This window comes from Myotis brandtii, unplaced genomic scaffold, assembly GCF_000412655.1.
Source record: "Myotis brandtii unplaced genomic scaffold, ASM41265v1 scaffold604, whole genome shotgun sequence".
In the NCBI taxonomy this organism is placed as follows: domain Eukaryota; kingdom Metazoa; phylum Chordata; class Mammalia; order Chiroptera; family Vespertilionidae; genus Myotis; species Myotis brandtii.
The window spans coordinates 1,665,302-1,691,374 of NW_005370286.1; the positions used below are offsets into that span (position 1 = coordinate 1,665,302).

Here is a 26,073-nt window from a genome sequence, read left to right on the forward strand (position 1 = left end):
TTCCTCCATTCACTCTGCTCTTCAGACCCAAGCAGAGACCCTCTCCCCACCACCAGTCTCTCAAGGAGGCCCAGCCCTCTCAGCAAAGGGAGGCTGCCTGCTGGGATGAATGCATCGCCATGGAAACCACTTATAGTGAAATCCAGATGTTTGTTTTGGTGGCATCCATCACCGCTAAGCAGATGACTCACACCGAGTTCCTGTCACCAAGAACATGTGACTTGACAGTCCCCAGGACAGCGGGACAGAGGGATAGGCCACCCCTCCCAAGGGCCACTCGGCCAAGAGCTGTGAGGTCAGCTCTCCCAGAGCAAATGTTTCCGAGACCCTGGGACCAGGCCACTCGACTTCCGGCAAGAGGATTCATCCCCAGGAGGCCTCCTTGGCCCGGCCCAGGGTTTCTCTCTCTCTCTCTCTCTCTCTCTCTCTCTCTCTCTCGATGCTGCTCCCTGTGAGTGTCCACTGGGTCTCGCCCAGATGTCACATTGGGAGTCACTGGTCAGGAGTGATGGCTCAGCCTCAGCTCGAACGGAGAGAATGGTGACCTGCGTCCTGACGCAGAGGCCCCTGAACTCAGTGGGCCAAGAAGAGGGGTTGGCATCTAGAGCAGGACAGGGTCAGCAGTGAGAGTCAAAACCAGCCCCAGACCAGGTGTTGCTGGTGTGACCAGGAGCTCGGCGGCTCTGACCAGGCCGAGAAGGAGAGGCCCATCCAGAGGGGCTGGTCAGGAGGGTGGGAATGGGCCCAGGAGAGAACCCACCAGGCCATCATTGAGAGAAGTTACATGTTCCCAGAGGCAGGCTTCCTCCCAGTGTCCAAGCCCAGGTGAATTCCTGCCTCACAGATGTTGGGGCCAGATTCCTCCTGAGAGAACACCGGTTAGAAGTGAGATGGGCCAGGACTCAGGGGACCTCCAGGTGAGGTGGGTCAGGACTCAGGGGGCCTCCAGGTGAGGTGGGTCAGGACTCAGGGGACCTCCAGGTGAGATGGGTCAGGACTCAGGGGACCTCCAGGTGAGGTGGGCCGGGACTCAGGGGACTTCCAAGGGAGGTGGGTCATGTCCCAGGATGAGGCTGCAGCCAGATTTTTACCGTCTGTGCTCCACAGATGGAAGCCGGCACTCCAGGCATAAACTGAACCAACCCCTTTGAGGACCAGGGCCTAGCATCCCCGGGCACAGCAAAGACAGCCAGGCAGGAAGACCCAACTTCTCGAGTTCATGGCCACCCCTCCATTGGCATGAGCACCGGCATGCTTTCACAAATGGACACCTTGCAGGCCAAGTAGGAATGTCCAGGAGCCGTCACAGGACTGACCACGGGCTCCAGGGCAGTATGGAGGAGTCCAGAGGGAGCCACCCAAGCTGGAAGCTGCCCTGCAGGGAAAGGTGCGGTCCCATCAGATCCATCACAGGACTGACCACAGGCTCCAGGGAAGTATGGAGGAGTCCAGGGGGAGCCACCCAAGCTGGGAGCTGCCCTGCAGGGAAAGGTGCGGTCCCATCAGATCCCTGGGGAGGCCTTGGTCAGGAAACACAACCAGCTAACATGGGCTGAGCGTCCCCAGGTGCCAAGCCCCTCCTGGAGCGATGACCGGGAGGTGCTATGAGGGGCCGGTCCAGCAGCAGTGACTCCAGCAGACTCTGTTTGCAGGACAGCCGGTCCCTTGTCTAGACCCACACACCCTGAGACTGGCTCCTGGGTCCCCTCGGCCGTGGGAAGCACCTGTGAGCTCACATCGGCACCAGGACCCACTGACTCTCAGGAATGGGAAGGGCGAGTGGACATTTGAGGGACATTTGAAAGTCAACTTGAAAGCCCGACTGGATGGATCCGCTGTGTCCAAATTGTCTTGGAGAAAATAGCTTAATCGGGGATCTATTAAGCCGGGATTAGGAAGGCTTGTCTTATCAGTGGGTGAGAGACGACTAAGGATTCAACCGTTCGATGGAGGGGTTCAAAGTAGGAAATGGACTCTCTACAAGGCTGGCCCTTCACGTCCTGCGGGCACTGGGGTTTCGGGGTCCCTGGGCCAAAGGGTTCCCTTGGGTCAAGTGTGGCCCCAGCACCCACGTAATGTTTTCCACCCTCAGTCCAAGGCTGTACTTGACCTCTGTCTCCTCATGTCACTCACTGGAGGGTGGGTGTGGTGTGGTCAGGCGGCAGGGACACACTGCTGGGACTCTGGGTCCCAGGTTCCACCGCTGCCACCTGTTCCCAAGCCAAGCACTCCTCCCTCGCACCCCCAGAGCTGGGTATCCCAGCTCCAGACCAGGCTGAACGGGGGCTGTGCTGCACAAGGACCACACGCACCCCTCCCCCACACCCATGTGTGCAGTGGGTCTCCAACCTGTGAGCAGATGACGCGTGCGGTACAGCTGGGCCTGCAGGGGCACGACCTGCCCAGCGGAGCTGACGGCAGCCTGGTCACCAGGGCAGTTCTGAAGAGGCTGGGTTGGGGGAGAAGGTGTGAGCCCCTCTGGACACCCTGGGGTGGAGGGGTCCAGAGACCATGGGTGATGAGTAGTGGGTCTGAGGCTGGAACAGTTTGAGGCCAATTGTCAGAGACAGGGAGGCCACAGTGAGCATAGGAGGGGGGTGAGGGGTGATGAGAGAGAAGGCACAGACGGGATCTGTGGGCCCCGCCCACGGGGGAGGGGGTCAAAGAGCAGGGAGGATATTAGGGGCTGGGTCAGACCGCAGTGTCCCCAACAGGGCAGTGTGAGCTCAGCATCCAAGGCAGCTCTGGAAAGGGGTTGGGTGAGTCAAGGCCACCTGGGACAAGCGGGGCAGGGATGATGGCAGTGCTGGGGGTGGGCCGAGGTGCTGAGGGCTCCCTGGGTGGATCAGGGTCCTCCAGCCACCAATGTGGGCCGGGATCTCGGCTCCCTGCCCCAGCCACATGCTCCCCAAGAGGTGCAGGGAGGGCTGCGTCTTCTCAAAAAAAACTCCGCCTGCTGCTCCAGGGAGAAAACTGTGGGCCATATGGACGTACTGGTCAAATATTTGGAGTCTGTGGACCGCACTGTGAAATTAATGAGGATCTTAGCTTTCAGACACTTCTAAACTAGGTAAACACGCCAACGGGGGAGAAGGGGACTCGAAGTTTCCTGTGAACCCAGCTGCCCTTCTCCCAGAGTCGCCACAGCCGTGGGGACACCTGGCTCTCAGGTGTCTTGATCCATCGAGTCTCTCCTTCACTCTCTGCATCAGCCTTGGTGACAGCATTTCCCCAGAAGGTCTGCATGTGTAGTGGGGCCCCTGTCCTCCTGGGATGGCGCCCCAGCCCTGCCACCGTCCTCACGCACTGTCGTCCCCGCAGATGTCACTGTTCATGTGCCCATCACAGACTGCCTCTGAGGGGCAGGCTTGTCATCACCACCTCCCCACCGGGGCCATGTGCCTCACACGGCCCAGCCCCCCAGACAGGCGGGACATCCACACACTGTTTATCTAGTTTAGAATGTCTGAAAGCTCAGATCCTCATTAACTTCACAATGCAGTTCGCCCCCCACACATGCAGGCCATGGGGGAACATCCACTCACTGTTCTTTCTAGGGCGAGTTTGGGTAAAGAGGGATTTAGAAAATGCTCACTGATGGTCACAAGTTGTGATTCTTTTTCAGAATTCAAGGCTTTTTCTCCTTTTGTTTTTGTTTTTCAAAATATTTCGCTTTTTTTGTTTCTTGATTTTTTTTGGTTTGTATTTAATTTTAGTGATTTTTCTTATCTTGCCTTTTAATGTAGGCAAATAGTGCAGCAAACAAATAACCACTACTAAAAAAAAAAACTAATGTCACAACTATAAACATTTCATATTGTTTGTTATTTTTTAAACTGATTTTATTGGGGGTTTTCTTTACAAGGAAACAATACATAGTCAAGGCAGTGAGATCTGAAAAGATGGAGACAAAAAAATAAGGTGACCAAAATCCATGATCCTGCCCCGGTCGGGCACCAACCCAACTCCCTCCTCCTCTAGGTGGTCTCAGTGCACATGTGCACACGCATAGTCACATGCACACATGCACATTCATGTATGTGTATATATATACTTTTATGTCTACACGTGCACACACATAATTACACCTGTGCACGTGCATGTGCACACATGATCACACTCACACATGTACATACGCGCTATTGCTCACTGTCACACACACTCTCGCTCATACTCACATGCACGTGTAAAGGGCTTGCACAAGCGTCTGCTGGCCTACTTGCTGTGAAGTGTGGACCAGTCGCCAGGTGACGGTGGGAGCTCCTCCGACCGTCCCTATGTTAGAGGTTACCATGTTGCAAACCCCTGTTGTTCCAACAGCTCAAAGCCAGAATAACAGGGAGAAACATGATTAGAAACTTAACATATGGATTTTTTTTTTTTTAGGCGCAAGGATATTTTGAAGAGGGAAGAAGCGCCTTGCAATGTGAAGTGTGCTGTGCTGGAGGTGCTGATGCCAGAAACCCAGTGACCTGGGAATGCTAAATTTCAAACAAAGCATTCTCTTACAAAACTGCCAGGTGGAGCCACTTGCTTTGGACCACATCTAATTTGGTAAAATTGCTTTGGCCCAAATGCCAGAAGCCTTGGCAGGAACCAGGCAGGAGGCAACCGACTGGCAGCGGCAAGGACAGCGGAAGCATCTGAGCCAGACCCTGTCTGATGGGCCAGCCCAGGCAGGGCCACATGGGTGAGACAGGGTGAGATGATGGAGCCAGCAGGCCCCAGCTGGATGGAGGGCGTGTCCAGCAGGTGGGTGAGAGCAGCAGGGTTCTGGGCAGCACCGTGGACAGCTCCCGAGCAGCTGGTCTCCCTCCAGCCTTACTTTGTTAGGGCTGGACACCACCCCTCCAGCCCCATCCTTGGGTGGTGGACACTGGGGCCCCAGCCCACCCCGCACCCTTCAGGATCCTGCTCAGAAGAGGCCCGAGGAGGAGGCAAGTGGTCCAAGATCCCTACCCCCACCCCCACCCCACAAGATGGGCCCCTTACACACCCGCTCCCATCACCCACCCTGCTCACTCACCTGCGGCCCCTCACCATCCCCTGATATTCATTTAACGCCTCCCCTGAAGGACAGAGCCGGGGATCTGGGCTCCAGGAGGGTCTGAGGACTAAAAAGGAGAAGAGAAAATGTGATTTGTGGGAGGAAGGGAATAAAAATGGACTAACCACTTGGGAAAGGCCAGAAAGAACAAAGGAGAAATGGGAACATTCTTAGCTTTCAGGGTGTCTTCTTGTGTGGCCCACTCTCGTCCTCTCCCTTCAAGCGTCTCCTCAGAATGGCCCTTCTGATGGGCCCTGAAGGTCGCAGAAGGCGGGCCAGGCCTCAAAGCGCCCGGGACGAACACTGGGCACTCACCATGCAGTCACCACTCCGCCCCATGCCCAGCCTGACCCTGTGGCCTGCAGAGCCCATGGGGGGCCCACTCAGCCCTGACCAAGAGGGCCCGTGCCCGTGACCCATGAGCCTTGACGTGCCTGGAGAGCTGGTGGGGACACACCCACACACAGGCCCCAGGCAAAGCCTTTCAGGTGAAACCCCTCTGAGACCCTCATTCTGAAGGGGCCCCAAAACCCCTAAAGTTGTCCATTTGCCGCAAATGGCCAACGAGAAGCTGCACAAAATACCTCATTGACCTCCCCGTGGCCTTGGACCGGGGCCTGGCTTCTCCTGGGGCCCTGACAAGCACTTTACAAATGGAAAGGCCTCGTCGGAACATTCTAAGTTTTGTTAATTTTATTATTTGCTTCTCAAACTAGGCTTCACCTCAGGGCTGAATGAATTTGTTGGCATAAATCTTTGTTAGAAATGGTCTACACAAATTCAAACTGACACCGCGGAGAGGGGAGAAAGACAGCTAGTTGCCATGGCAACCGGAGACCCGGCTTTAATTCCACTCTGTGAGCCACGCATGCTGAGCGCACACGGAGGCCAGCCTCGCGTCCCGTGCCCTCGGGGGCCAGGCTGCACACGCGCGGCAAGGTCACCTCCAGCACCAGGGGGCTTCTCCTGATTTCCGGTCTCAGAATCTCACACAATGGCTAGAAACGAGGCAACTCCAAAGCTGACTAAAATGCTCAGAAAAGACGCAAGTCCGGCCTGAGATGTCAGCGGCCCAGCAGAGGCTATTCTCGTTCCAGAGACATTGCGTTTTTAGAGAACTCCCTGCATGCACGGGGTGGGAGACAGGGAGATGGCACCTGAGTTCCCCTGAGCCATGCAGTGACACTCAGTCACTGTGTTGACCACTCCAGACCCTTGGTCTGGTCTTTGATTCCATCCGCCAAGAGGCCTGTGTGCTCCCCAGATGTCTCCTGTTCTCCCACCAACAGCCTGCAGAAGCCAGGAGGGGCAGAGAGAAACCCGGCTCCCAAGCACATGTCCTGGATGTGGGGACCAGGGCTCCACCCTCCAGCCCTGTAGGGGCAGCTGGCTACTCTGTCCCCTGACCAGGTGGGGCCCACAGCGCCCAGCCCCGGGCTGAGCCTCAACGGGGCCCAGCACCCTGTGGCAGAAAGCCATCGGCCACCCAGCCCTGTGTCTGAATGACCTCCCTCAGAGGGACAGATGACATCGGCTACTGCGCAAGGTCAGGGCCCTGATGTCCCAGAGGTCGCAGGTGCCTATCCTGTTGATGAACACCCACACCTGCAGTGCAAAGACTTCAGTGGGGAGTCCTGCATTCATAGAATGTGCCAGAAAGCTGACCTTTCCAAAGAGGAAGTGGAGACCCAGGGCATTAGGGAGGCCAAGGCAGGCTGCCCACCTTACCCTCCTAACAGCCTCTTCTGTGTGTGTTCCCAGAGCCACTTCTGCGGGATTTGGGAAGCCCTGGTTCTGGTCCTGGCCCCCTGCTCTGAGGCCAGGACACATCACTGGGACAGCACACAACGCTGTGCACAGAGCAGAGGGAAGAGCTGGTGACAGCAGAGTCCCAGGTGGCTGCCCCAGCACCTGTCCCCTCCTCCAAGCTGTGCCTGCCGTCCTGGGGAGCTGAGCCCATGGTGGGCTATTCACTCCTGGCTTTCTGCCATCTCTGGGCGGGGAAGCCTCTGAGGGCTTTGAGGGGTTGACCCGTTCACCTTGCACCCTGTACCTGGACAGTCTTGATGGAGGGGGCAGCAGCGGACAGGACATCAGGGCAGAAGCACCATGGAGACCACCCCCGCCTGGGGGAGTCTGGGCAAAATCCCCTAGTTCAGAGTGGGTTCCCCACCTCCTTCCCTGCCCCTCTTGTCCCCAGGCCTGGGCCCCCAGGGAGCTCCAACTGCCCCACAGGCCTGGGGAACCAGCCTAGGAGGTTCTCGCTAACACCCACTCTCTGGGCACCAGGAAAGGCCCTTCACCCCTGGGGTTCATGCCTTCACCTGAGGTTTAGGACTTACCCCAGAGTTCCACAGAGAAGTGTTGGCAGCACCCCACTCAGAGGCAGGGTGCATGAGGCCGAGGAGCCGGAGCACAGAACCCCTCTAATTCCTATATTCTTAATGACACCAATAAAATCAGGCCCCTCAGCCTGGCCGGGGTGGCTTAGTGGTTGAATGTCACCCTATGAGCCAGGAGGTCATGGTTTGATTCCCCGTCAGGGCACATGCCTGAGTTGTGGGCTCTATGCCCAATGTGGGGCCTGCAGGAGGCAGCCGATCAATGATTCTCTCTCATCATTGATGTTTCTAGCTCGCTCTCCCTCTCCCTTCGTCTCTGAAATAAATAAAAATACGTTTAAAAAAATAAAATAAAATCAGGCCCCTCAAAATTCGGGGACAGCAGGGACCTGGGACCCCTGAGCGGGGTTACAGCCTTCTAGATTGAAGAGAAGAGTCATGGGCTCCCCTCCAGGTTCCCATGAGCTGAGTACAGACCCGGAAGCTCGGGCAGGTCCAACTCGCTGCCGACAGGACCCCACCTCCTCCCTCCCCTGGCCCTGCTCTATCTGGGGCTGGGGACTGGGGCCTGGGGCCTGGAAGGGGCAGGGGCTGTGGGGCTGAGCACACCAGCAGGATCGCTGACTCACCCTGGGAGGACTCATTGTGGGTCCACCTCTGTCTGCACATGTTTGGATTCGTGATGTTTTAACACAAGGACTGTGAAAATTCCTCCCAAATCGACTTCCTGGTCACATTTCTGTTTGTGGAGCCCTCCACGAACAGAGCTTTTTTCTTTAAATAAAATCGCCAGCCCTCCTGCCTCGGTTCAGGGAGACGTTTCCAGGTGGGTTGTCCGACGCTGCTGGGAGCGAAGGCAGAGCCTGGCCGGTTGTCTCTTTAAATCGGCTCTGCAGTGTGATGGGCACGGGAAGAACCATTCCCAGCCTGCGGCAGGGAGCCGGCCACAGCGCCGCCATCCGCCTCCCCCATCCCCATGGTTACGGCTCCTGCTTCCCGCCGGTCCTCTTCCCTGGCTGTCGCCGGCGGAAGCAAGCGCAGAGGCGGCTGGCGTTCCTCACCCGAGTTCTGGAAGCTGCGTGCTGAGAATCGCGCTGCATGTCTGCCGTCCTGGCTCTGACTCACGTCCCCGGCTGCAGTCCTGCAATCTGTTGATAACTCTGCTGGCGAGCGGGGCACACGGGCCCCGGGAATGGAGACCTGCTCCCCTGCAGGGCGAGCTCGCAGTGGCTCCCCGGCAACAGGCACCGTGCTGTTGCCCCTCCAGCTGTTTTTGCCAAAATAGGTGAGAAGTTGGGTATCGCGTCTCAGGGTCTGAGCAGTGGGTGGACCTGAGGGCCAGGAAGCGGCAGGAGGTGGGGGAGGCAAGGTGGGAGCCCGCTGCCCACAGAGCCCGTTCTCCACCGTTTCTCGGGCATCAGTGCCAACCCGGGTGAGGCGATTCCTGCTCCTGGAAATGCAGATTCCCAATAACTTTGGGTTAAGCTGAGGGCACCGAGCCACAGCCAAAATCCGTGTCTGTGTGGGGAGCAAACAGCCAGCCCCTGAGTCCAGCTCCATCCACCTGCCAGGGGCTGGCTGTTCTTTAGGAGATGCATTCAAGGTTTACTGGATTCTCTTGACTTAAGCTGACAGACTTGTTATCCAGCTCGGTGAGTTTAGTTTCCTGTGCTGGGTGGTGAGCATGGGTTGCTTTTTAAATGTGCAGAAGGAAGTGCTCCCTGGAGGGCAGTCTGGCTGCCAGTGCCTTTGGCCAGGGCCCCTCAGGCTCCCAAGCCCAGGTGGTCCCCAGGCCCTCGGCATGTCCCTGGCAGATGGAGGCCGGAGTCAGAGTCCACAGGCTGGCTGGGCTGAGAGCAGCCGAGATGGGGCAACTCTGGGAGGTGCTGGGGCTGTGGGGGGAGAGGGCGGCAGGGGGACCCTCCCCTGCCCTGACCAGGCCCTGTCTTCACAGGTGGGTGCAGCCTCTCCACCCTCACCTGCCCCACCAGAGTCGCCCTGAGGCCCGTAGCCTGGGGCTTGACCCTGTGGCCGCTGTTTGGGACCTTGACCTTCTGGACGGCCATGGAGGCTGGCGGGGAGAAAGGCGCGACATAGCTGGCTAACGGGGACACCATCTGCATCCGGGCGCCCACCCTTCAGTAACTTCACGTGCTCATGGTGAGTCCACACGCTCCGGGGCCGGGGGGGCCACGTCGAGGGCGGCCACCCTGCGCACAGAGGCCCCAGCCAGGAAACTGAGTCGTCAGGTGGTCAGCTAGCCCGCAGCCAGGCATACGCTGTGCCTGTGCCCAAGAGTCCTGGGGGCGGGGGAGGGGGCTGAGGGCGGGGGGTGGCCATTTGTTTCCAGGCCGCCTGCCTGGCTGCTCGGGAGGATCATACTAATTAGTTGATGGCATGCCGCAATGTTGAATCATTTCATCGGTGGAGGAGATGTCCGCCCCGCGCCCCCACCCCGGTCGGCTCCAGGGCCTCTGAGCACCTTCCCTGGCCTCCGGCCCGGGCCCCTCCCACTGCAGCTCTGCCCTCCTCTTGCCTGCAGAAAGTTGGCAGGACCACAGGGGGACGTGGGTGGGCTTCAGCGGCACGTACAGCAAACACGGGGGTGTTTCTCTCGCCAGCAAAGGGGGGCGGCTGCTGTGAGCAGCCCGGGGATGTGGGGGCTCAGCCTGCGGACTCGTGTGTGCCTCGCTGTGGCGGCTGCCAGTTCGGACTCCGGAAGGTTGATGCTGAGTGAATAATGCAGTGTGTGTGTGTGTGTGTGTGTGTGTGTGTGTGTGAGACAGCCGGCAGAGCACGTGCAGGGAATGCTGATGACCAGAGGACAGTGCAGCCAGCGGCGGCCGTGGCACTGACCCCAACAATGAGTCCCAAATGCAGACCTGGTGGTCTGCTTCCTCAGGAGTGGTCAGTCTGAGTCGCCTGTTCATTTTCTCGTTAGAAATGTCCGAATGAGAGAGATGCTTTTCTCCGGAATTCAGCCTCCCTCCCAGGCTGCCCCGGGCCTCGGAAGCTGGACGGACGCCAGGCACTCGCCTTTCAGACAGCCGAGAGGTTGCGTGTTTTGGGCACAGGCTGCTCCTCAGAGAGGCGGGCTGCCTGGCCCGGCCCCCAGCTTCCCACCAGCTCACTTGTTGCCCGCAGGTGCCACACCCAACATGGCTGTGGCCTCACGGGTGGCAGCATCCCCAGCTTTCCTTCCTCAAATGTAGATCCCCATGTGCCAATGGAACCTGTCACTGGTGGAGGGCAGGGGAGCTGGCAGGGGAGCTGGCAGGTGCCCAGCACTGCCCTTCAGGGCCGCCACAGGTGACCGCTGCCTGTCTTTGCCTCCTCTCTGATGCTCCGGCCCTTCCATACACTCGCTCTCCATTTCAGGGGCGGGGTCTGCCCATGGTGCCTTGGTCTCAGCCAGAACGCCGGCCCATCCAACTCTGAAAACCACCCGGTTAGCCTTGCCCACAGCGATTGGGTTTCAGCAGTTTGTTGGGGTTTTGTCTTAATAAATAACATTTACACTGGAGAGAGTTTCTGAAAGGAGAATGCCCGGCCTCACATGCAGGGTGACAGTTCAGGTGAGAGCACTTTTCTGTGTGTGTCTGAGTCTGTGGTGCAGACGGCTGGGCAGGCTCATCCTGTGGCTCGGGGCATCGGAGGGAAGCCTGAAGGCCCAGCAACAGGGTGGCCTGCCCCAGTCTGCCCCCGGCTGCCGCCCTCTGGCCACACATGCAGCTCCTGCGGGGCCCGGGCCTCCCTAACACCTGCGGTCATCAAGCTGCCTCCTGGATCCCACGTTTCCTCGGCCACACACTGAAGTTCAATTGCACCGAGTTCCAGGCGTCTCTGGGCAGGCTTCCTGGGCCCACGCCTCCTTTCAGAATGGTGCCAGGAGGTACTGCTGTCTGTCCAGCGCTCAGACAGGGTCTGAATACCCAGGTGCTGCCCCTGGGAGGCCTGTGTCTGGCACCTGAAGCCCAGGCCGCCGCCACCCCACATCTTCATCACAACTGCTAGTACACGAAGCAGACGGGGGCTGGCCTGTCCCTGGCTGCTGCAGTTGGGATTCCAATGCAAGCAGGTTCCACGTGCTCATTACTTTGTGTCCTATAATCTTCGGTGACCTTCACCCTGAGCGAGGGGACCGCCTCTCCTCAGGGAACAAAGTGGCCGGCTTTGGAAGTAGAGTAAAAGGTTGTCCAAACCTTTGCACTGTCTGTCTCCTTCCAGAGAAGCCACAGGAGGAGCAGGGTCAGTGGCCCGGCTGAGGGCTCTGGGCGGCAGTGGCTGCAGGGAGAGGCCTGGCGTGGGTGGTCCAGCCGCCTGCTGGCGCCTCCAGTCACAGCAGCATCAGGTCGTGCGGAGGGTGAGCTCCCGTCACTGACCTGCAGGTCCCAGTGGCACAAAGGCCACTCGGTCATTCGGGATGGTCCTGGCCCAGGAGGCGCCACAACAGGAGGGCTGGGGCTCTCATGCACACCCCAGCGGAGCCCCCCACATGCTCTGAATTCAGGGCTGGAATCAGTGTCCTTGGAGCGTGCTCGGGGACGTCCCGAAGAGCCCTGAAGCCAGGACAGGGCGAGAGGCCAGTCCCGCCCCGGCCGTGCTTGGAGTAGAGACACGCGGCACGCTCAGGATGCCCCTTTTCCCCACAGTTGTACCCCACATTCAAACAAGGGAATTAAAACCCCCAAAGAGATCAGGGTGGACACCAGGCAGGGTGCTCGGGAGGCCAATAGGGAGGGAACCGCCGGTTGTCCGAGCCGAGGACCTGGGCCCAGTGCCGCTCAGGACGCTCCCAGCGCTCAGTCGCCCAGTCGCCGGTTGGTCAGCAGGTGCAGGGGGCCGCTCCCACTCCAAACGCATCCTCCAGGCCAAGCCTGGGAACCTCCCCACCACCCCACCCCGCCCACAGGCCAGCACCTCCAGCCTCGCCTAGAAGAGCGGCGTGGATGCTGCAGACACTTGGCTTCAGTGAGTGCTCTCCATTTGTGCTTTCAATTCTGTCCGCTGTTTACACTTCTAAACACTCCTGAAACAGCCTCCGGTCTGCAACTGGAGAGTGTCACCCCCTTAAGCAAGTGACGCCCAGTCAGAAGGCGCGTCCCCGAGATGCTTCTCACTGTTCTCTCCGAAGCTCTCTGAAGCCGACCAGCCCACACGCCTCCAAAAGGAAACGTAACAAACATGTAAATGCAACGTCCAATTAGGGTAATTTGTGCTCCGAATGAATAAATTACTTATCTTTTTCCTCTGCCTTTCCCCCGGGAACACTTTGATGAAAGGTTGACAGATCAATAAGAAGCAATTATCATTAAAAAGGCGACAAGGGACAGCAGGCGCTAATGAAATCAGCCTCGGTCGGAACAGAACCGCAAGGAAGGACGTCCCACATGCCCCCGGCCTGTGGACGCCTCGCCGAGAGGACGGGGCGCACACACGGTCTGCACACACACGTCTGCGTCCGCGGCTGTCATAGGCCCCTTGGCCATGTGTCACTCTCAACTAAAGGGTGATGTTTTGATCAGACAAGTGGCATGCGACCTGACTGACTCCCTCCTCCTTTCCTCTTGCTCTTAACGTCCTGATTTATTTGGTTTGCAGAACATCCCAAAAGGACACACGCAACTTAGAATAATATAATGTAAAAGGAACTCATGCCTCAAGAAATAGGAAAGCAAACAAACCCGCAGTCCAGGCCTGAGCTCCACAGAGAAAAGAGGCCGCCTGGGAGGATGCAAGCCGGTAGCCTCGGAGGAGACAGCTCCTGGTCCTGCAGGCCCAGAAGTGACCAGGAATCACAGCTCCCACTGCCATGGGGGTGAGAGGGTGGGCTCCCCAGCCTTTCTGCTGTGAGGTCGGGGCTCCGCCCACGGTTGCTGGTCCAAAGGGCACTGCTGAGGCCCTGGCCTAGGGGGACTTGTCCAGGGACGGCGGTCCAGCTCTGTTGACCACATACCAACAACCGTCAGGACCTGCTTGTGGAACGCTTGCAAAGCCGATTCCTCCAGGAGGAACTTGTACATGTGTGAACTTTAAAATATAAAGTATGTCTCCGCTTTGCATTGCCTACTTTGAATTTTAAATGTCACCTCTAAAAATGTAGGAAGGCACTGTTGAGAACTCTGATTTGGAGAAAGGAAAAAAGAGGAGGCCAAAGGGAACTGATTGTTTCTTATAAACACCCACTGTGGCTGCCGCTGCTCTGGGTCAGTCCTCAGTGCCAGGGGAGCCTTAACCCTGGGCCCTCAGAGGAGGAGGAAGCGCCCGAGGACGGAGTGACCTCCAGCCTGTGAACCCAGCCTGGGCACACCCTCACAAAATGTCTCTGCATCTTGAATAGTGCCGCTGCTGCAGCCAGGGTGTCCCTGTCACCTTGAGGCTGGCACCTCTTGGCCGTCTTATTTCTGAGCTCACGGTTTAGTGGGGATTTGGACGAGGGCACAGCATGTGTCCTGCTGGAGCCCATGCCAGGCTGATGGGAGTCATTGCTGTTCTGTGCATGTGCACACCTGCCCTTCAGACGTCCCAGTCCATTGACAGTGCGGACCAAAGCGTGGGTGCCACCGTGGTGTCCGGCCCACGGTCTGTGGAGTGTCACAGCACCCTCCCTCTGTCACGTCTGGTCATCTTCTTATTCTGGGCCAGGGCACTATTTGTGGCCTCAATTGCCGACCAGGTCCCTTGGTGGTCAGACCATGAAGAGTCCCCCTGGCATCCACTGGCTTTTATGTGAGGTCTCTCTGCTGTCAAGGCAGCAGCTGATGGGATCAGTCACGGGGAAACCCACCAAGGGCTGTCAGAGCCCCATGAAGATGGCCATCTGGGCTGCCCCTACACGGTGAAGCCACTCGTGGGCAGCCCATGAGGCGTGGCTCCACCTGCTGAGCACTCACCTGAGCAGGGTCTTCCCTGGCAGGGTGCCTCCTTCTGCTGAGACCTGGCAAACGTCCCCTGATTCTGAAAATGCCACCAGGGACTTGTAGGGAGGGGCTGGGCTCGGGGAGAGCCCCCGTGGCTCTGCCACATGCACAGGTTCTCAGCCACGTCGCTCACCTGGGTCTGCTCTGTGTTCCTTCCAGGATTTGAAGAGTGTCCTCTCCCTGCCCCAGCACCCAGGGGAGTTCCTGCACCCCGTGGTGTACGCCTGCACGGCCGTCATGCTGCTCTGCCTCCTCGCCTCCGTCATCACCTACCTCATGCACCAGAGGTGAGGCCCCACTCTGTCCTGAGACGCCCCGCCTCCCCGCCTAGTGCAAACCCCAAAGTGAGACCTCCTACCCTCACGGAGCAAGAAGTCCCTGGAAGGCACTTCACAGATGGCCGGCCAGCTTGAGACTGCCCAGCCTGGGTGGCCCTGGGGGTGACCGAGGTTCGCCGACGGTCAGGGACAGCCATGCCCCTCCATCCCCGGTGTCCATGTTCTTATCAAATCAGGTGAAGTAAGTTCTTCCTCCAACAGCACAGCGTCTGCTCAGGCGCCCGAGGGCCCACGTCCTTGGGAAGTTGGAGCAGCCGGCAGACCCTCAGGCACGTCTGCATTTTTTTTCTAGAAAGGAGACTCTAGTCAGGTCTCTTCTGAGCTGGTTTCCTCTGCCTGGGAGTGAGGAGACGAGCTGGCTGTGTCCCCATCACTCGAGGATGCCCTGGGGAATGTGCGGAGGAGTCTTGGCCATGGTCAGGGTTCAGCCCACAAGGCGAGTCATGGGCAAAGCCTGGGCCGTGGCATAACCACAGAACCACCGTCATGGGAAGAGACGTGGGGTGGGAACACGGCCACGGAGGGCTGTGGCCACAGGCACAGCTGTCAGCATAGCTAGGGAATCGCAGCCGTGGCCGTAGCCAGGGATGAGGTGTGGGCACAGCCATAGGCAGCGTCCGAGTCCAGTGCCCGCGTGGCCACAGGGGTCGCCGTGTAGTTGGTCACTGTCATGGCCTCCTCAAGGTTATAAGAGATTTCTCAAAAACCCTTCCAGGCCTCGTGCTCCAAGGGGGTTTAACACTGAACCCCACCAGCCACACACTGAGGGTGGCTGTCCGTCTTTCCCTTGATCTGGTCCTTGGGGTGTGTCTCTCTGCCCAGAGATCTTCCCGGTTCCCACATGGACAGACGCAGGTGAAGGGCTCACGCCCACGCTGCTGAGGGGCGGGTTCCTGACGACACACCTGTGTTTCCCCAGCGCCATCCGGATCAGCCGCAAGGGCAGGCACACGCTCCTGAACTTCTGCCTGCACGCAGCCCTGACCTTCACCGTGTTCGCCGGGGGCATCAACCGCACCAAGTACCCCATCCTGTGCCAGGCGGTGAGTCTTCCTTCACCTGCATCTTCCTTAGGGTCCATCACCTCTCTGGCCAAAGGGGAAGTTTGTGATCATTGTCTTGTGTATGGAATCATATTTGAGTATCTGGGTGTTTCTCATGAAAGGAATGGTCCAGCGTCCAGTGTGTCCGTGTTGCAGACCCAAGTGAGTCTAGTTACTTTGCTCCGTATTCCATCATATAAATAACTAGAGGCCCAATGCATGAAATTTGTGTAGGGGGGGGTCCCTCAGCCCAGCCTGCACCCTCTCCCAGTCTGGGAGCCCTCACTCCTTACCAGGCTGGCTGCTCCTTAGCGCTGCTGCGGAGGCAGGAGAGCTGCACTCGCCAGCCGTGAGCCCTGCATTGAACATCTGCCCCCTGGTGGCCAGTGCGCATCATAGCGACCGGTTGTTCTGCTGTTTGGTCGATTTGCATATTAGGCTTTTAATATATAGGATGTATTTTTCACTTGGACCAATTCGCTCTGAGGCCTGTGGTGGCGACAGGCTGCTGAGAAGTCCACTGTCCCACAAACAGGGCTTGTCCGGGAGCAGGGACCTGCCCTGCAGAGGCTGGTGGGGCAGGAGCAGGGGACAAGCCACCTGCTTCCCCATCCAAGTAAGAATCCCAGGATGCTAATGCCAAGACTCATAATCAGGCAGCAGAAACTGTCACCAGCGGGCTGCCACGGAGTCCAGGCCACAGAGACACGTGTGGAGGCCACGGAGGAGTCCGCCCTGCCCCCTCTTGAGTAAAAAGGGAAAAACTTAAACGACCCTTCGGCTCCTGACAGGGCTCAGAAGAGGCCCTTTCACAACCCACGGAGCATCCCTCCAAGGACCACCCCTTTGGTTCTGTCACTTTGTGGGCACACCCGCCCAGGCCACGTGGAGGGAGCTCTGGCAGCAGCACCCACGGGGATGTCCCGCTGCTCTCCTCACAGCCTTGGTTGCTGTGAAGCCATCCATCGATGGCTGTGCTGCCACAGCCTCACCACCTGGGACCTGGTGTACTGGCGCTGACCTCGGTGGCTGTCTGTCCACACGAGGTGACCTGTCCACATGCACAGACTCACCCTGGGGACCGGTAGATGAGATGCTGCTCCCACAGGGGTACCTCAGGGAATAATCGGGCTGTTAGCTCTCGTTCTCCACACCCACCTGCACGCAAGGAAGGCATCAGGCCCATGAGACAGCACCTGCCCCAGAGCCCTGGCACCCGGGGCCCAGCCCCTAGGCTCCTGGTGAAAGAGACACCACTTTTCTGTGACTCGGTGTCAAGATGAGCCATCCAGCACAAACGCGAACAGCACAATGAGGGGCAGGCCCGCCTCCTCTCGCCTTTCCACAGGCGTGGAAACCACTGAGGCGAGCGCCCCGGGAAATCCAATTTACGCTCCGCCTGCAATGCTACCGGGGAGCGGAGCCACCCAGACGCGTGGCTTGGATTGTTACCTTTATGTCCGCACTTCTCCACGCGAGCGCCACAAGCCCGGCCCAGTGAGGAGGAGCCGCCAGAATCACGGTGGTACAGCCACCCCCACCCCTCAGAGGCCCAGTAATCATGGTACTGGGGAGCCCTTGCCCCAGAAAATCTGGGATCCATCTGTGTCTGCTAGCCATCCACATGGCACCCAGGGCCTGGCCGGGGTGCACGGTAGGTGGGGGCAGATGTGACCTAGAAACATCCACAGAGGTAAGACCTGTAGAAATCCTGTTAGTGTGAGAAACGCTCGATTCTCTCGTAGTGACAACCTTAGGGCCCCAGCAGCCCTTGCCCCAGAAAATCTGGGAGCCATCTGTGTCTGCTAGCCATCCGCATGGCACCCAGGGCCTGGCCGGGGTGCATGGTAGGTGGGAGCAGATGTGACCTAGAAACATCCACAGAGGTAAGACCTGTAGAAATCCTGTTAGTGTGAGAAACGCTCGATTCTCTCGTAGTGACAACCTTAGGGCCCCAGCAGAGACAGCCAGCCCTGCGCTCCGCAGCAGATGCTGTCCTGATCTCCCCCCTACCTTGCCGGAAGGTATCAGGGCATCATTCATTCATTCACTCATTCACTCATTCATTCACAAAAATGCACTGGGTGCCTATGGGTGCTATGGGTGCAGCTGAGATCAAACCTACCGGTTCCCCCGCTGTATGGACCTGCCTTCCAGTGGCGTGTAGACAGCAGTAACCTGCCCGGCGTGTCAGAGAAAACGAGATGCAGAGCAGAGGCGAGGCCAGGCTCACCTGGCTGGGGTCCCTCCTCCACTCACCGCAGAAGGAGACCAGGAGGCACAGGGAGAGGTGATGGCTACTTCCTGTGTCCCTTTGCTGGGTTCCTGGGCACCCAGACATGTCAAACATGATTCTGGGTGTGTCTGGGACGGTGTTTGGGATGAGGCGAGTAGAGTGGAGGGCCGTCCGTGGTATCGGTGGCCTCGTCCAATTGCTGGGGTCTGAATAGAGTAGAAGTCTGAGTGAGAAAGACCTCGGTCTCCGGCCTTTGGATGCAGACACAGGAGGAATTACATAGCCATTCTCCTGGGTCTCCAGCTTGCCCACTGCAGACCTGGGGCTTCCTCGGGCTCCCTAATTACATGAGCCAATTCATTATAGGCAGCCAGGCTGGCCCCCACCTTGACCAGTGACACCTACACACGACCCTGGTGCCCGACACAGGACCCTCCGGCCAGCCTTCCCTGACCAGTGTCGCTCTGGGTGACAGTGAGTGATGTATGAGAAGTGGTCCAAGCTCCGAATGGCAGAGAGAACAGCCGGTTGTCATGGCAACAAAAAATGACCGTGTGCCTCATTAAAGTACAAAGTGACATCATGATCACAGACAGACGGCCAGCGTTGTCCTCACATAATAGATGTGCGTCAGGGCTGCCCTGGGCCCAGAAGCGTGGGGAGGCGGTAGACTGCTGTCTGAGAGCCAGGGCGGGGTCCCCGTGACCTCTCCATGTGTCCAGCCTGAGTCGGTGTTTGGAAGACAGAGTTCTGCCGTCTACAGGCTCATAAAATCCCCCCACATGCAGTCAGGATGAGGCTCAGCCCCACCTCCTCCCCCGCACTCTCCTCCCAGCTCTGGGTGCTCCGTGCCCTCCTCGCCTCTGAGGACCTGTCTCCGTTTCTCCCTGAAAAGAAAGTCAGACTGTCCTTCCATTGAGGGCCAGGTGACGTGACTCCCCGCCCTGCATCTCCTGCTGCCGAGCTGGCCCCCTGGCTTCCCAGCGCCTCCCCCGCCCTCCAGGTGGGGTAAGGCCCTGTGCGTAGGATGCAGCTGAAGCCAATGGAGGGCAGGCCGAGGAAAAGGCTGGACTCACCCACGTGCAGGAGCCCATCCCAAACCCTAAATACAATTCTGGGATTTACCCGCCTCCTCGATGTTCTCACCAATTGTTATAGAGTTTTCTCATAAGTAAAACTGAACGCTGCGCTTGATAAATCATCATGATGGTGCAATGCTAGCTTCACTCAGAGAATCTCTGTGTTCCTTAAACATTTATGTCCTTTCCCATTATAGCCGTATTTTACTCGTCATTGTGAAGGGTCAGGTTATTACTTCAAAGGTAACCTCCTTCTCTAGAGCCGGGCGGAGACAGAGCGTGGATTGCGTGATTAGCTCATGCAGTAAGTGCTGGCTATGGGAGGAACCTGGCTCTGTTTCCATAGTAACAAGCAACTCCGACTGACAGGGAGCGGACTTGAGCGTCTGACCCCGAAGGTGCTGATCTCACGGGCAGTGCCAAAAACACCGGCACCTGGGAGCCCCCTGCTGCGCACCACCCCACCTCACCTGGTGGGCTCCTGTGTGCGAGGGCCCAGCGCCTGGAGCTCTCCGAGTGCCTGCCTGGGCCACACCCACCACAGGGACCCGTACACACAGGCCCCGTGTGCAGGATGGTGTGCGTGCTGCTCAGAGATGCCATGTAGCCGGCCCCAGGTGGACCACACCCAGAGGCCCCCGGGCTCCCAGCCGGTCCCTCTGCAGGACAGCCAAGCTGCTTTGGGCTAACATACCTGCAAGGCTTCTTTGCAGCCCAGGCATCTCCCTTGAGCTCAGAGACCCCTGTGAAGAGCAGTGTTGCTGGAACCAAGGACCCTGGGGCCTCCGGCAGCCTCGTTTCTTGTCACTGCCGAGCTGCCTCCTGAGGACGCAGGGGAGCGGGAGGGCTGGGCGGCGCTGGGACGTGCAGTGGGGAGGTCAGGGAGGTCAGTGCACTGGCGGGCGGCTACTGACCTGTCTCCCCCGCCCCCCAGGTGGGCATCGTGCTGCATTACTGCACACTCTCCACCATGCTGTGGATCGCCGTGACCGCCAGGAACATCTACAAGCAGGTGACCAAGAAGGTCCCACCCTGCCCGGGCCCAGACCAGCCACCGTACTCCCAGCAGCCCCTGCTCAGGTACCTCCCATCCCCCAGGCTCCGGGAGTCCTGCACCTGATGCTGGGATCTAGGCAAAGTGGCTCACAAGGAAACTTGGGGCCCTAGGATGATGCGGCCAGGGTTTGGGGGTGCTGGGCGGTGGGTCGGGGGCAGGAGTGAGCTGGGGCTAGAGCCTGGCCAGCAGGTCTTGGGCCAGTGTGTCGGTCCAGTGTTGCTGAGCTCCACGCCATGGGTGGGCCGTGGTGCACACGGCTCCAATGGGGAGTCAGTAAGTGGCCTCAGTGATTTACGGGTCTCTGAGTTAAGATACCTACTCATTCGCTGGGGAAACCGAGGCAGCTCAGTTGCTGGAATTGCTGGTTTCAAGGTGACTGCGGGCTCAGTGGCTTCGGACTCGCAGCTTTCTCCACGAAGACTAATCACCAGTCTAGGCAGGTACCGTCATCACGAGCCATGGAGGGCAGCTGAGGGAGTGTGCGGTGATGTCGGAGTGAGACCGAGGTGGCGGGATAGCTTCGAAGTCGCGGGTGAAAGGCTTGTCTCAGGATGTCCACACACTGCAGGGACAGCGGTGCTCACAGCAGGGACCGACTCCCCGTTCTCACACGGGAATGTCACCCCACTTACTGATCAGACTCCCTCCCCCCCACGTCCTGAGACCAAGAGTCCCTGTGCCCAGGGCCAGCCCTGGCTCCTGTGCTGCCCCACGGTGACCCCACGGCCAGCCAGTCAGCAAGTACCCCATGCTCTTTCTTCCTCCCGCGTGGCTGCACGTCCTCACCCTGTGTGTGTCCAAGGACGCTATCGGGCAGTAGTTGGATTTTCATCAAGATGCAGATTCACTGGTTCTTTCTAGAAACTGTGCCCTGACAGAAGGAGGAGGCTGCCCGACCCTACGGTCAGGGGAGCTTCTGGCTGGGTTGTGCGGAGACAGGGAGTGCATGAAGCCCGTGGTCCTAATGGGTCTGGGCTCCGCTAGGGGCTGTGTCAGTGGGAACAAAACAGAAACCCCACCGAGATCCACAGGAGAGGGGCTCTGACCTGGGGGCCCCCAAGGCTGGTGCAGACTGCACTGCAGAGGACGTGGCTGGAGCCCAGGGGCACGTGAGGCTGGTGCAGAGGGGCCACCTCCACCAGGAAGAGATCACTGGCAAGGGGGTGGGGGGGGGACAGGGGCTCCACACCTCTGACCACCCAGCCGCTGCAGCAAGAATAGCTGCCCAGGCCTCCAGCGCCCTCTGCTGTCTGAGCCTGTGCTGTGCCCCGGAGCTGTGCTCAGCCCCTGTCCTGAGGGCTCAAAGCTCAGAGTGACTTGAGCTGGAATACTCAGGGAAAAAGCAGAAAAAAGGCAAGAGAGGGCCTGGCCGGAGGTGATGGAGGGCCCTGAGCGCTTCACCCTGCAGGACGCACGGCCAGGAAGGCTTGGGCGGCAGGGCAGGTCAGCACCTCTCCAGCACCCAGTGGGCAGTGGCCCGTGGGCCACACTGCCCGAGTCGGGAGGGTCTGAACCTGCCCAGGGCCCGGCAGCCTCTAGAGCTCCACTCACTGGAGAACATGTTGGTCCCACAGGGACAGTCTGTAGCCATCGGGAAAGGAGAGCATGAGACAGCACTGAATGGGCCAGGGCACACTGTCCCCCAGCTCCACAGCTTAGCAATGTGGCCCCTCTCCCCCCACCCGGCTGCCAGGGAGACACCTGTGGGCTGGCCTGGGCCACGGGGCCAATGATGGGGATCACAGGCTTGAGCAGAGCGAGCCCCACCGCACTCTTGTTTAATCCTTTTCGTGAAGTCCTACGTGTCAGAGATGTGGTATCTGTGTTCATGGGGGAGAATGTCAGGGAATTTACATTTTTAATGTCCTTGCCTGGTTTGGATACCAATCTCAAACTGCGTCAGGGGGTACCCCACCCCCCTTGTTTCTGAAGGAGCCTAAATAAGACCCGGTCATCCCTTCCTTAGACGTGACCCAGGGGACCTGAGTCTCTCTGTTAGATGTCTGTGGATATTGAAGTCAATCTTCTATTAGACACAGAGTATTCGGACTTTCTACTTCTTGTTTCAATTTTGGTGATTTTTTGGATGTTGTTGGGGTGTTTTTTTTTCCCAAAGAATTTATTCATTTCATCTAAGTTGCTGAATCATTCACATACACTTGTTTATAATATAGAGATGCTCCTCTATTTACGATGGAGTTTCATCCTGGTAAACCCATCATACATTGAAAATATTGTTGAATCGAAAATGCATTTAGCACACCTAACCTATGAACATCACAGATTAGCTTAGCCCACCTTACAGATGCTCAGAACACAATACCCCAAAACACTGGCAACACAGCACACTGCCGGTAACGGGCTGTTACCTTCGTGATCACGTGGCTAACGGCAGCCTCCGCTCACCCTGCCGCTCAACATCACACCACATAGCACCAGCCAGGGAAAGATCAGAAATTCAAAGTGCAGTTCCTACTGAATGCGTTTCACTTTCACGCCATCATAAAGTTGGAAAACCGTAAGTAGAACCATCCTAAGTCGGGACCATCTGCCCTCTGACTCCTTCGGTGCCTGTGGGACGGGTGATGGAAAACCACCTCCTTAACGCTGGAAATTGTTCTCTCTCTTTTCTTTCTTTCTTTTTTTTTCTCTCTCTCTTTTCTTCATCAGCCCACTCAGGCTATGTTGTTTTGTTCATGGTTTCAGGAAATCAACGTCTGCTTTGGTAATTTTCACTACTTTTGTCTTTTTTTTTTCTAATGGAGGTGTAACTGACATAAAATTATTAGTTTCAGATGTAGGACATAATGTTCGTGTATATTGTGATCACCACAATAGGTCTAGTTAACATCCATCACCCACATAATTACTACTTTTTTTCTTGTGATGAGAACATTTAAGATCCACCCTCTTAGCAACTTTCAGAGATACAGCATAGTATTACTATCGTCGCCGTGCTGTACATTATATCCAGGACTTTTTTTTTTCTTTATCTCTGCTCCTATCTTTATTCTCTCCTCTTCCTGCTCCTTTCCATTTACTTTGATTTTTTATTTTTCTGCCTTGCTGAGGTGGAATCTTATGTCAGTGAACTTTAGACCTTCCTTTTTTCTCACAGATGCAGTCATAGCTATGAATGTCCCTCTGAATCCTGCTTTGGCTGCACCCAGAAATCTTATATGGTATTTTCTTCCTCATTCTGTTTAAAATCATTTCTAAATTCCCTTTTGATTTCTCCTTTGATCCACAAATTATTTACTAGTAGAAGTGCATCATTTCATTTCCAGATAGTCGTGATTTTCCTAGTTATCTTACTGTCATTAATTTGCAACTTAATTTCATTGTGATCAGAGAATATACTCTGTATGCTTTAAATTCTTTTAAATTTATTGAGATGTGTTTCTTGATGTCATCTGTCATGATGAACAGACTATGTGCACTTAAAAAAATAAATGTTTTGCATTTATTGGTTGTGATGTTCTAGAAAGAGTAATTAGGGCAAAGTGATTAATACTGTTGTTCAGATCTTGTTTCTTTACTGATTTATTTTTTTTACTACTTGTTCTCTCAATTGCTAAGGAAGGGGAGTTAAAATCACCAACTATGATTTTGGAGTTGTCCATTTTGCCCTTTAATTTTGTCCATTTTGCTTCATGTAGTTTGAATCTTTTCCTAGGCACCCACACATTCATGGTTGCCATGACTTCCAGTAAACTAACACTGACATCATTACAAAATGTCCCTCTTTATCTTTTTCTCTTAAAATCTACTTTATCTGCTATTAATGTAGCCACTCCAGACTTCCTGGGGTCATGATTTGTGTGGACTGCTTTTTCCATCCATTAACTTTCCACCTCTCTGTGCCTTTATATTTTAAATGCTCCTATTGTAGACGGTAAATAGCTTGCTTTTTTTGTTGCTATTAATCAGTTCTGATGATCTCTGCCTTTGGAGTTTTTAGTCCATTAAAATTTAATGAAATTTTCATTTTGTTGGATTTAGATCTCCATTTCACTATTTGTTTTCTGTTTTACTTTTTGTCATTGTTGTTAATCCTCACCAGATGATATTTTTTTCATTTATTTTTAGACAGAATGGAAGTGAGGGGGAGAGACAGAGAGAGAAAAACATCAATATGAGAAAGACACATTGATTGGTTGCATCCCACACGGGGATCGAGCCTGCAACCAAGGTACATGCCCCTGATCAAATAGAACCCAGGACCCTTCAGTCCATGGCGGAAGCTCCAACCACTGAGCAAAACCGGCTAGAGCGTTACTTCCTTTTTTTTTCTTCTGTCCTTCCTTTCCTCTTCTATTTCCTCCTCTTGGATTATTTTAACATTTTTAAATTCTTTATTTTATCTCTTAGTGTTTTGCCTACTAATTTTCTGTGGTCGCTTCAGGGATTTAAATCCACGGCCTCTTCACAGCCTGTTCAATGTGAAAATTCTACTATTTCATGTAAACTACATTAGAAACCTTGTGACTGAATGGGGCCCCTCTCCCCTCCCACATCCTTAGGCTGGAGACGCCGTATATATTACCCCTGTGTGTGTCATAAATGCCACAGGCAGAGGTAACATTCTTCCTTTAAACAGTCACATGTATTTTAAAGAAGTTAAGAGGAAACAAAACCTTTTCTACTTACCCTACTATTTAGCATTTTTATGTTCTTTCTTCCTCCAAGTGTCCATCGGGTACAAGAACCCTTCAGCCTGAAGGCCTTCATTTAGCATTTCTTGAAGTCAGCGGGACACTTAGTTTTATTTTTATTACAATCTGTCTTTATTTCTCCTGCATTCTGAAGGGTGTGTTTCTGGGTATAGAATTCTGGGAGGAAAAGTCCCCAGGGGTCACCACAAGTGACCAGAGGCAGGGTCATCCTGCTCCCACCCAAGGACCTAGGACCCGTGTCAGTCTCCTCATGGGGGACATGGCACTGGGGCCTGGCCAGGGCCATCTCTTCAGGGGCGCAGCAGCCAGGGGGCTGGGGGTGCGGGCGCTGCCCCTGCCTGACAGCTGCTGGCCAGGACCCCTGGGCCACCCTCCCTCCTTTGCCCTGAAGGTGATGCTGTCCTTGGGGGACCCAGTTGGGTTCAAAGGTCAGTGAGCAACCTCCTGCTCTCCGGCAGGTTCTACCTCGTCAGTGGAGGGGTTCCTTTCATCATCTGCGGAGTCACGGCTGCCACGAACATCAGGAATTACGGGACGGAGGGCGAGGACTCAGCATAGTGAGTACAAGCACCGAGGGGCTGAGGGTGGCCCTTGACGAGGCTCCAGTCGCCCTGGCTGCAAGTGCCCAGCGGCAGCCAGCACCTTCTCAGGTCACAGACACTCATAGACGACAGACTACAACAGCCCGGAAATGAGGCGCGGCCTTGCTGAGACCATGCAGGGCAGGGGTCCTGGGCTGCCCAGACTGTCCCCAGGTGTCCATGAGTTGCCAGCACAAGGCCTGGTGGCCCAAAGCTGTCCTCCTCCCCAACGGACCCAGTTTCCCCCTGGGGACCGAGGGCCAGTTCATGGAGATGGGAGAGGCCTGGGGGACCAGTAACACCTGGGCAGCAGGCCGAGGCCAGCAGAGTGGACCCAGCTGTGCACGGGAGCTGGGTTAGACTCCGCAGGCCCTCCCTACCCTGTCCAGGCCAGTGGACATCACTGACCCTCCCCACTCGCATTCCGCACAGGACGCCCACCCCCAGCTCTGCAGGCTCCAGTGCCCCGGGACACTCCCTGACCTTGGCCCTCCAAAGCAGCCTGAGTGCATCAGGCTGGCCCTGGTGGGTGGGATGGGGTCCCTTGCCCATCACCTGACCATGAGGCTGCCAGTTGGCCATGCCCAGCAATGACTTCCACGGGCACCTCAGGCGTAGGCGGCACAGTCAGCACTGGGCTCGCCCCACAGCCAACCCCGCCTGCCCCCAGGAGGCCAGTGCCACGCTGGGCTCGGATCCCAGCACAGCCCTCAGCAGACCCTCGGGGTCCTGGAGCTGTCTCCCTCCCCGCCCC

General features: G+C 56.8%; 1 protein-coding gene across 1 annotated transcript in view; it reads left to right on the forward strand.

Annotated features, from left to right (window-relative positions):
* The first annotated feature begins 8,045 nt into the window (after window positions 1-8,045).
* ADGRA1 (adhesion G protein-coupled receptor A1) overlaps window positions 8,046-26,073 on the forward strand; it is a 21,228-nt gene continuing 3,200 nt past the window's right edge. Inside the window, 6 exon segments of the mRNA XM_005879658.2 lie at window positions 8,046-8,674; window positions 9,344-9,549; window positions 14,469-14,596; window positions 15,567-15,690; window positions 19,940-20,085; window positions 25,197-25,295. Coding sequence (XP_005879720.1) covers window positions 9,547-9,549; window positions 14,469-14,596; window positions 15,567-15,690; window positions 19,940-20,085; window positions 25,197-25,295 — 500 coding nt within the window. The 5' untranslated portion in view covers window positions 8,046-8,674; window positions 9,344-9,546.